General features: G+C 32.0%; 1 protein-coding gene across 1 annotated transcript in view; it reads right to left on the bottom strand.

The window, feature by feature from the left end:
* Positions 1 to 11,020, bottom strand: part of PAN2 (PAN2-PAN3 deadenylation complex catalytic subunit PAN2) — a 101,519-nt gene that overhangs the window by 7,073 nt on the left and 83,426 nt on the right. The window contains exons 17-19 of the mRNA XM_072529703.1: positions 9,152 to 9,375; positions 6,013 to 6,234; positions 1,501 to 1,610 (exon numbers count right to left, since the gene is read on the bottom strand). Coding sequence (XP_072385804.1) covers positions 1,501 to 1,610; positions 6,013 to 6,234; positions 9,152 to 9,375 — 556 coding nt within the window. The remainder of the gene's footprint in view (positions 1 to 1,500; positions 1,611 to 6,012; positions 6,235 to 9,151; positions 9,376 to 11,020) is intronic.

Here is an 11,020-nt window from a genome sequence, read left to right as displayed (position 1 = left end):
TACATGTATTGCTTATAGAATATGTTACTTAATTTTTATTTAATTTAATTTAAGATATTATTAATGAAAAAGATGCTACAAAAAAAAACGAGGTTCAGAGGTAGCTTATAAGGAATCGTTAAAAGAAATGGGAAGCCATTCACGGGCAAATCTAGACAAAGAAAATAATCAAGTATATTGATAAAAAACTCTAGAATAATTTGATGAACCTTAATAAACAAGAGATTGTAACGGTCACCGAAATGGTGACTAGACATTTCCGTTTAAGAAAACATCTATACAAACTAGGTAAAGTAAAGGAACCATGGTGCAAAAAATGCGAAATGAAATAAGAGACTGCCATACACATCCTATGCCATTGCAATGTGCTACGACCTTCGTCGAGACCACGGGACTTGTTAGAGTTTATTGAAAAAAACAAGGTATGGTACAAAGGTCTTACGATCAAAATCCCAGAGATTAACAAGTCTCGCCTGAACTAAGAGGAATATATAGCACTGCTAGACGAAAAATATAACAGTAAATAAAAATATAAATACAATCAAATATATTATTACTCAATCTTTTAAAGAGAAACCTCTACTGGCCTTTATAGTCTAAGATCCCACTGCAGGATCACTGCAAACTCACTTTGAGCAATAATGTTATTTCGTTCTTTTATTTTTTATATAAAATACGCTGCTCATGACGTATATGCATGTTTTTTATATCAAATTAAAACTTTTTTTCTTAATATGATATAAGTTTGCCTGAGAAAAAATGGTCGCAAATTAGGGTTGCCAGCTGTTAAAAACGCGAGATATCAAAAATAAAGTAAAAGACAGATAGCGCTCAACGCTACTGGTTTGGTGTGTCAGTTGTGTGAGTTGTTAAAGCATGCGTCGATAGATATATAATAATATACATATTATCACTTGTCAAACCAGTGTCGTAGCGATAACTCTATTTTACTTTATCTTTGATACCTCCGTTTTTAACAGCTATCAACCCTAATTTGCGACCATTTGTTCTCAGCCAGGCTTATAATTTAAGAAAAAAATTAGATTTAATTTGATATAAAAAAAATGGATATAAATAATATTCAGCGTATTTTATTTAAAAAATACATAAACGAAATAAAAACTTTGTTCAAAATTTAATTACTATTAATTCAATTAAAAATATTTTTGGCCACTTTTTGACTGGCAACCTATTATCATTTAGTCTCCTAATTTTAAATGTATGTTAAAATGTGATTTTAATTAACTACGTTATGAACGTAGTGATCCTGCAGTGGGATCTGGTACTATTAGAGTTGCCAGGTTATAAAACAGATGAAGAAGTATTTATAAAAATACTTGTTATAAATATTTTCTTACAATACATAATAGTTTTAAAATACAAGTTTTAATAAACAAGTTTAATAAACAAGTTTTAAATAACATTACATAACATTAAATTGGGAGTGTGATTAGATAACTAACAAAATACACGAAGTATTGTTAATTAAATTTTACTTACCTAGAAAATGCCATGCCAGAAATCTTAGAGATACCATTCTATGATGCGGTAGATGAAATAATTGCACAGTATCCACTACTTGCTCTGGGCGAACTACTAAATTAATTACCCTAAAATAACTAGATATTAAGATCATGCAATAAAAAACAGTAGACGTATTAGTTCAGAATCCAGAAATATTCCCTCATCCAAGATTTCATCATCAAAAGTTTGTTCTGTAAACCTCATTTATCTATGTAAAAAATACGTTTATAACATGCTTCTCTGTTACGGACGGCTTTCTCAGTGAGCTGTCAGCCACACTTCGAACTCTACAGATTACAAGGCTAATGCTTTAAGCACCGGCTACAGTTGGGAATTTTAATTTAAAACGCATGTACTATAAGATCCAAAGAGTCAAATCCTTTGAATTGAAGGTTACGGCCGAAATCAAGTCAGCCGATGAATGAGTAGTACGGTAAGAAACGAAAAATTACGGTTCGGTGAAGCTCATTTATTGATCCCTAGTGAAAGGAGTTAAGGCGCTATAAAATTAGAAATGTTCTCTAGTGGGGACGTGTACAGCAATCGCTTAACCCTTAGTTTCCCACGACGTTTAGGTGTTTTTGGCAGTTACGTCCCAACGGTACTTTTAAGTCCGCCTTATTTTATTGGTCATAAATTTTTACAATAAACTAAAAGCGTTGTTTATTGAGGACGATCCTTTCGAGTACCTACAAATCTTATTGTGTATTTAAAACAAAATCGTTTCCGGTTTTGTTTTAAAACATTCGAAGTTTTAAATATCAGCTTAAAACTACGGTTGTAAGTGCAAGTTTATGTGGTAAGTATTATTAAATTTTATCTCCGTTCTCCGTCTTATTTCCTTGTTCGTGATCCGATCCCTACGAGAAATGCCTAACATCGACCGTTCCATGGCTCTTTGGGTAACACAAATTTTATTTCTTACTTTCTTGGTTAGTGTTAATGTCTCTGCACCATATGTAAGTACTGGCAACACGCACTGATTAAAGACTTTTCTTTTAAGACACATAGGCAGTTCTGATTTAAGAAGATAGCTTAGCTTGCCGAATGCCACCCAAGTGAGTCCTATGCGGCGGCTTAGTTCGCAAGTTTGATTATCTCTTCCTATGCGTATCTCATGTCCTAAGTACTTATATGAGGTGGTTTCTTCAATATGCATGCCATTTACTGAAATCTTTTCGCTTAACACAAGATTTGTCATGATTTTTGTTTTTGTGTGGTTGATTTTTAATCCTACTTGTAGGGAGGCTAGGTATAGTTTCTCCAGTTGCGATATTGCATCATCGATTCTGTCAGCAAAAAGGACAATATCGTCAGCAAACCTCAAATGACTAAGCATTTCTCCATTGACATTAATTCCTTTTTCACTCAGATTTGCGTTCTTAAACATATGCTCGAATAATGTTGTAAACAATTTTGGCGAAATTGTGTCTCCCTGTCGCACTCCCCGTTTTATTTTAAATACGTTGGTCTTTTTATCTGCCAGTTTCACACTTGCTGTCCCATTTTGATGGATGTATTTTATCATGTTTATATAGCGCGACGGAGAACAGCAGTGACAGATGCCATAGAAAGAATTATGACCCTTAAGTGGAACTGGGCGGGGCACATAGCTAGAATGTCGGATAACAGATGGACACAGCGAATAATACAGTGGAGACCGAGACAAGAAGCACATCGAAGTAGAGGTCGTCCACCATCAAGATGGTCGACATAAAACGGATCGACAAAAATTGGATGCAAACAGCACAAAACAGAAATACATGGAAAAGACTGAGGGAGACCTATATCCAGCAGTGGATAGATCCGGGTTAAATGGTGATTATTAAATTTTATGCCTGGGATATAAGGGTACCAGAATTTGATGGTACTTAAAAGTACCGTCGAGAGACTAAGGGTTAAGTGGGTTTTAGTGCGTCTGACCTTCGATTTTTGTAGATATGTATCTGAAAGATTGTGTACAATTGGAATTTCGATAAGCTTCATCTAAAAGAAAAATGAAAAATTCAGGAAAATCTTTAGAACGAAGATAATACACGGTTGGCCACTGAAAAGATTTCACGCTGATATTTGGCAATATTCATTTGATTTTATGAAACTCCTAAAACAGTTCAATTTTTATTTTATCAGTGGTCATCTTTTTTAACAATATAAACATCTGTCATTAGTCAACCCTCTCCTTTCCGTACAACAAATAAATAAACTTTCTGATACATCATAATATGATAATTTAATTTATATATTGGATAATTTAGCCATCCATGATTTTTCTTTTCATATTAACTCTGTTCTTGTGAAAAAGTATCCATTAATTAAAAATGTTACACCTTTTAAATACTAACCGTAGGTAATGCCTATGTTTTGCTAGTGTTGGTGACAATTTTTTCCGACACATCAAAAACTACATTGGAAGAAACTTACAAAAATATTGGTTATTTGAACTGTTGTTGGTAGCGTATAACAGCGATATTAACTAAGTATTTTAAATTCGTTCAAAATGGTATATTCTATCGCAGAACGGATTGAAACTATTTCCATATTTTTTAAAAATGGGAAGTGTGCAAGGAGAACAGCAAAATGATTTAACCAACTTCATCAAGATAGCAACTGTCACGCATACGTATTAAAACTAGTTGAAAAATTTCATGGAACGGGATCACCAGCTGATAAAAAAGGGAGTGTGAAAAATTTGTTATGACTGAAGTGGCAGAAGTAGCAATTTTAGGCCATGTTAATTTAGAACCTACTTCAAATACTAAAAAATAGCTCAAGAATCTATCCGCAGAGTATTAAAACATTACAAATTTGATCCCTACAAAATACACTTGGCACAGGAAATAAATGAAGATAATCCAGACAGGCGCCTACAGTTTTGTGAGATTATGACAGAGCAAATAAAAATGTAGTCCAAACTTTCTATTAATATTTATTTTTCGGATGATGTTCTTTTTTTCTAAATGGTATAAATCAAAACAATTGCCGTTATCGGGCTGATAAAAATTGTAAAATGTTCCACAAAACACATATCAAATAACCATTGAAATTAAAGTATGGGAAGGAGTTTATGGGATGTATGGTTGAGCCATTCGTTTTGTAATGAAATTTTAACGGAGAACCAGATCTAGAATTATTAGAGGACACCGTTGCTCCGATTGTCTTCTTCTTCTTCTTTTTATGAAGACATGACTGTCTGTTTTTCAATGTGCCTCCAGTAAGTTGTCGTTTCATCGTTTTCGTGGTCTTCCTACTGATCGTCTTCCTATTGGGATCCGTCTCTTGCCGTCTTTACTACTCTATTTGTTGTCATTTGGCTTATATGATCGCTCCCATTTTGGCAGATATAATCGAAAATGATAACAGATACTCAAAATATGATTTGTTTTTTCAACAAGACGGTGCATCTCCACATTATAGCATAAACGTAGGGCGGTACCTTAATGAACGAAAGTTTGGATTGGAAGAAGAGGTTTTATTGAACTGCCAGCAAGATCCCCGATTTAACTCCCCTGGACTTCTTCCTATAGGGTTATTTAAAAAGCGTTCCTTATTATTTATAATACCATTCTTGCTGGAAGAACTAAGACGACGAGTAGTGCATGAATGTAGTCGAGTAACTACTTAAATGCTTTAAGATGTTCGTCGTAATTTCGAACAGCGACTGTATAATTGTGTGGACGTTGGAGGACATCATTTTGACCATTTAATTAAATAATTAAAGCTGATGAGATTAGTTATTAATTTAAAATTCAGTTCATTTTATTTACGTTAGAACAGAGTAATATGAAAATAAAAATCATGGAAGCCTAAATTCTCCAGCAGAATACCTGTGTAATGATCTAAAATTTTCAAATATAATAACATATCGAAAATAGGATTAACAAATAAAAATAAAGTGGCAAACATATGTCCTATTATTCTAGGTGGATTTTTATCCCTTGATATTCCTCGAGATACTCTACCGATATTTGGCTACATATATGGTTAGTTTAGTTATTATGGCTACTATATGGTTGGACACGTGCTTCGAAGAAATGGTCTTGAAAAACTTACCATCCAGGGAAAAGTAGAAGGCAAAAGAAATAGAGGTAGATCTCCCACACGATACACGGACCATATTGTTGCTACCATTGGCGCTCCATTGTCAGAATGTGCTAGAATGGCAGAAGATAGAAAAACGTGGAGGAACATTGGGAAATTTAGCTAATAGCTTCATGATATCGCGATACCTGCATCAGGTCAACGACTAAGAAGAAGAAGAAGATGGTTAGGATGTCTTTATTGATTTCTTTATGAAATTTACTGGTCCAATATTAAGCATTCACAGTTGTCTTATACGATTTGTTTTAGCAGACTTGTCGATGAAGTTTTAACATCACCTTTGAATGGCTCCTGTGGGAATTTGAATTTATTGCTAAACAATTCTTATTTCTAGTTTTTTAGGCAACACTAGTGTCGGTTAAAATGGTGGCAACTTGAATAATTACTTACCTAAAATCGTTTTTTAGCCCATGGCCAACAAAAATAACACCAAGATCTAGTAGATACCTCAACTTCTTATAGGTAGACTTCAAGGTAGTCAAATGTTTAGAGCTAATATTCGCGTCTAGATCTCCCGGTTTAATTCCTGAAAACTTCGTTAAATAATCCACAACTTGTTCTTGGGTTGAAATATAATCATCTATAAAAGGAGTTCCCTCCATGGGCCCGCTCCTAAAAGAATAAAATAACAATTAAAGACCGAAAGTGACAATTGGGAGTTAAATTTTTAAACTTAAATGTAAACTTTTCTATAAACAACTATAATTTCCGTGAGGAATCCAAAACGCTTCACATCACTACTATATGATCCTACAACTAAGACAATCAGAGATTGATAGAAAGCTATAAATATTTAGAAAATTCATAAATTTCTTTTTAGCATGTAATCCTCAATCCACCTTTTGTAAAATATTTCGCGCATATAGCATTAACACTTCCTAGATTAACAGAAAAAGGTCAATTTCGAATTGAATACCAAAACAAGAAATAAACTAATATGTTCTCAGAGTTCACGAGCTGTGGAATACTTGACCACATATGTATTTATTATGTTCAAACTCATCAGATTATATTAATATTGTTTCCAAAATTCAAATATCTACAGGACATGCTATAAATATGCTAGAAAGGTGCAGCAATATCCCTTTAGATTTAAGTAAGATCCATTCGCTTAGCTCGGGCATATTTTGACAGATTCATAGTTGGAAACCTACAACACAACAATTCCTACTTCTCAGTATTAATAGCTCAAATATACTACTATTGCAGACTTCTTTCTTTCAAAAAAGAAGAATTATTCTAAATAGTAGAAGTGTATATTAAAGTTACAATTTAACATATTGTAGTAAATATTTGTATTATTCATGTTGTTTATTTATTTAATATAGTTGTATTGTTTTATTATTTTTGTTTAATTCTTTTGTTATTTCTATTTAGTTAATTAGTTAGTTCTATTTTGAATTTTATTATTATGGATATTCAAAGTTTTCCATTTGTTCCATCAGCTAATGCGTTGGTAAATTTTTCTTTAATAAATATGATAAATTTTAATAATAATTAACTTTAAAAGTTAATATTTTTAGATGAGTAAAGATGCTGTTAAATTACAAGGTAATGAAACTGCACACAGGTTTAATTAAAATACTTACCATTTTTTTTTAATTATTTGCCTAATGAAATCCTGTTGAGGTAAGTTGATCATTAAAATATATTTATCGAATTATGTAAATGTTACAAATGTTCTTAATAACAAAAACATTTCAGATAACATCCAAATATCTGAAAGTGTCAGAAAAAAGTGTGCGTAAATGTAAAGTTGGGCCTAATACAACTCTCACTTTAAAGAAGAAAAATCGCAAAAGGAAATTAACGACTGACTTAAATGATAGCGTCAAAAATCAAATTATCTTAGAAATGTATCGCATGTATGAAGAAAGTAAGTTTCTGTTATATATAAAAAAATATATTTTATAAAGAAGTTGGGCTAATTTAGTTTATATCGATAATTGCGCCAAATGTAGGCCACCAACTTAAGGTTTTTGGTAGCATTTAGCTTGAGTTTCTTGAGAATGGTCTCAATAAACGAATAAAGTTTAATATTATCGTTTTATAATCGTTATTTTGTCGTTATATTAAAGTTTTATATTATTAAAAGTGATGATAATAACGCTGAATAAGCAATATTTTAAATGATAAATAATCACAAAAAGTACTCAATATTGTGTTATATAATTCACATGATAAAGTACGTTAGATAAAAAAGTAAAATCCCGGGTCGTCCAAAACTAGTTTCTGATAGGAATAATAGAATATTAGTATAAGTTTGCAAAAAAGGTCGACGAAATACTCTAATGAAATACGCTATGAGCACGTGTGCTTGGTTGTATAGTCATTTCCAGCCACTTCTAGTCTGTCAAAAAGTAACTAACTTCACAAAGAAATAATTACTAAATTCACTAGACAGTCCGGACTGGGATTAGAGAACCGACTATACCTATCCGATTCATACAAAAATTATATATATTATATAATATATTAAACGATATCTTTCGAGAAAACATTACGGAAAATAATTGTAGTCACGGTGATAACACAATGGATTTGTTCCTATAAAAGAGTTACTTTGGGATTTTTTTTTGGAAAGACGAATTTCGAAAGTTCAACAACAGAATTTTGCTGATTTCAACTGAAACAGTCAGATGAACTCGTAAAAATAGCACAACGTACAAAGCGTTAAGAAAGACAATACTCTTGTTTAAGCATGTCGTGTCATTTGTCACATCAAGAACATAGACTAAAGGAACGTTAAAAAAACCACATAATATAATATCATCAGAAAATTTTTGACTTCGTTCTTGAATAAAATAACGAGGAAAAAATTATGGCGAAAATGTCAAATTTTGATATAATACTAAGAGAACTAAACAAAAACAAGAGGTCTAAAGAGACAATAAAACATTTTATTTCGACAAAATATATTTCGATATTACTAAACCATTTTCTGAGATTGGGTAAATAAATAAGTATGTAGTGTTAGAAACAAATTACTTTATTATATTAAATGGTCATAAGTATTTTTAATTCCTAATTGGTCAATGACATGATTAGGAGCCATAATATCCAGCTAATTGCAATGTATGAGTCATGGTTGTCATATAGTTCATGATCTACGCACTCTACGTTGTCATATAGTTCATGATACGTTAACCAGATGGCAATGTTAGTATAAAACTTACACTGTTACTTTAAATAAACATTTAAACATGGTTTGTGCAGACTTTTACATTTAACAGACACATTTAACCATGAAATGTTATTTTTGCTGTGCAAAATTTAGAGATCCTATTATGTAATGCACTTAAATTACTTTTTAGTATTTTATAAAAAAACAATGCTATATTAATAATAGGAAGAATTAACTATTATGCAATACTATGGTGATAAACTGTTCAATCAGATTTTGACAATGTATATTCACTTTCATTGCGCGTACTTCCAGGAGTTTTTGTACAAATAAATCTGCGAGTGTTAACCGATCAACAAGAGGATCTAAATTTTAATTTTAGAAAAGCCATAATAATCTACCTACCCCCGAATGCAAGTAATTCGGGCTACAGACATTTGGGAAGGTTTGATAGTTGACATCTTTCCATCGCTCCTTAATTCAGCTTCCTCCTGGTTTAGTGTTACGAATTCCGCATCCATTGCAACCAAATCTCCTGGTTTTAAAGTTTCGTTGTCGTGAAGAGGTGTAAAAGAGTTCAATCTCGGATTTCCAGAACCTGCAACAGATGTATCTTCGGATAGTACCTCCTAAAAACCAAAAAATATATAAATATAGGTGATTTTAGTCTTGGAACATAAGTTTTATATAATGATAAGTAGTAGGTTGCAAAATAATATAAAAGTATAATAAATTGATGTATAAATCCTATATTGTCATCCAGTTAGATTTAATATCAAGTAATAAAAGATATTACCAATATTAGAAAAAACTATATATGGCATAAAGCGATTAAAGACTACCAAAGACCCGCAGACACTAAAACGCACACAATTCTATATAGTGGGAAAGAACAAAGAAGCAAAGAATGTGGAGTTGCAGTTGTGGTGAATAATGAATTTAAGTTAAAAATCATAGACTTCCAGGCAGCCAGTGAAAGAATATGCAAGTTAAGAATTTGCACCCACTTCTCCAACCTAACAATGATAAACATTCACTGCCTAACAGAAGAACAAGAACAACATACAAAGGAAAGCTTCTACCAACAGCTAGACATAGTATATGACAATGCTCCCAAAAATGAAATAAAGATTATAATGTGTGATATGAATGCTAATATAGGCAAGGATCCGCAATTCTATGGCACAACAGGAAAACACCCACTACACAATGAAACGAGCGAGAATTGGGAGTTTTTGATAATTTTGCCACCAGTAAAAACATGGTTGTAAGTTCCACATGTTTCCCACATAAAGACATACACAAAATGACATGGATTTGACCAGATGGAACAACAACCAATCAAATCGACCATGTCCTAATACGCAAAAGGGTAGCCAGTAGTATCTCAGATGTGAGAACACGACGAAGAGCATAGAGAATAATCTACATGGTCAAATTTCTAGAAATAAACCTTTTATTAGCCAAAGAAATAGGTATATTAGATTGGTGTTAGCCAGGGAGCATATTAACAAAGATTTGAACTTTTGGAATTCAGTAATATTTGCTGATGAAACCAAAATAAACTTGTTTGGTAAAAAAATATAAAAGCTACGGTAAAGCACGGTGCAGGTGGAGTGATGATGAGGGTGTGCATGTCGTCTGTAGGAGTAGGTAACATGCATTTTATTGAAGGGAATATTAACCAATACATGTATTTGGATATACTAAGGCAGCATCTCACCGCTAGTGCTTAAAAATGAGGTATCAATACAAATTATCGGTTTTATCAGGACAACGATCCAAAATAAGTCATATCGGATTCGTACTTGGTTGCTTTATAATTTTCTTGTTTTAAGTTTGCATCACTTTAGCTGTGACATCAAAATCATACGTAAAATAATTAAGTATTTATTGTTATTGAAGTATGGTATATTTGAAACCAAAAAAATAGCTTATGCTATTTTAGAAGACTTATAGTAATTTAATTTCAGTATGTAATTTTTTTCTAATAAATATTGAGCCCCTGACACAAGCTAGTTTTATTGAGTAGCGACTGCATCATTTAAGCTGTGAGCCACTATATTATTAAAAGATACATTCTTCAAAAATTTAATTACAATATTTGTATTTCACTGAAAAACGATTTCAATAATCTCCAAAATTGTTTTGTATTAATCTGATACCTTATTACAAAGAAACATCTAGATTCGCCACATGTTGCATGTAGTATTTATCAACATAGTGTTTTTATAGATATTTTTATTTTCTTAGATAAAAATATGAGATTTTTTA

This window comes from Diabrotica undecimpunctata, chromosome 4 (genome assembly GCF_040954645.1).
Source record: "Diabrotica undecimpunctata isolate CICGRU chromosome 4, icDiaUnde3, whole genome shotgun sequence".
Classification (NCBI taxonomy): domain Eukaryota; kingdom Metazoa; phylum Arthropoda; class Insecta; order Coleoptera; family Chrysomelidae; genus Diabrotica; species Diabrotica undecimpunctata.
This window is presented reverse-complemented; position numbering and strand designations above follow the sequence as displayed.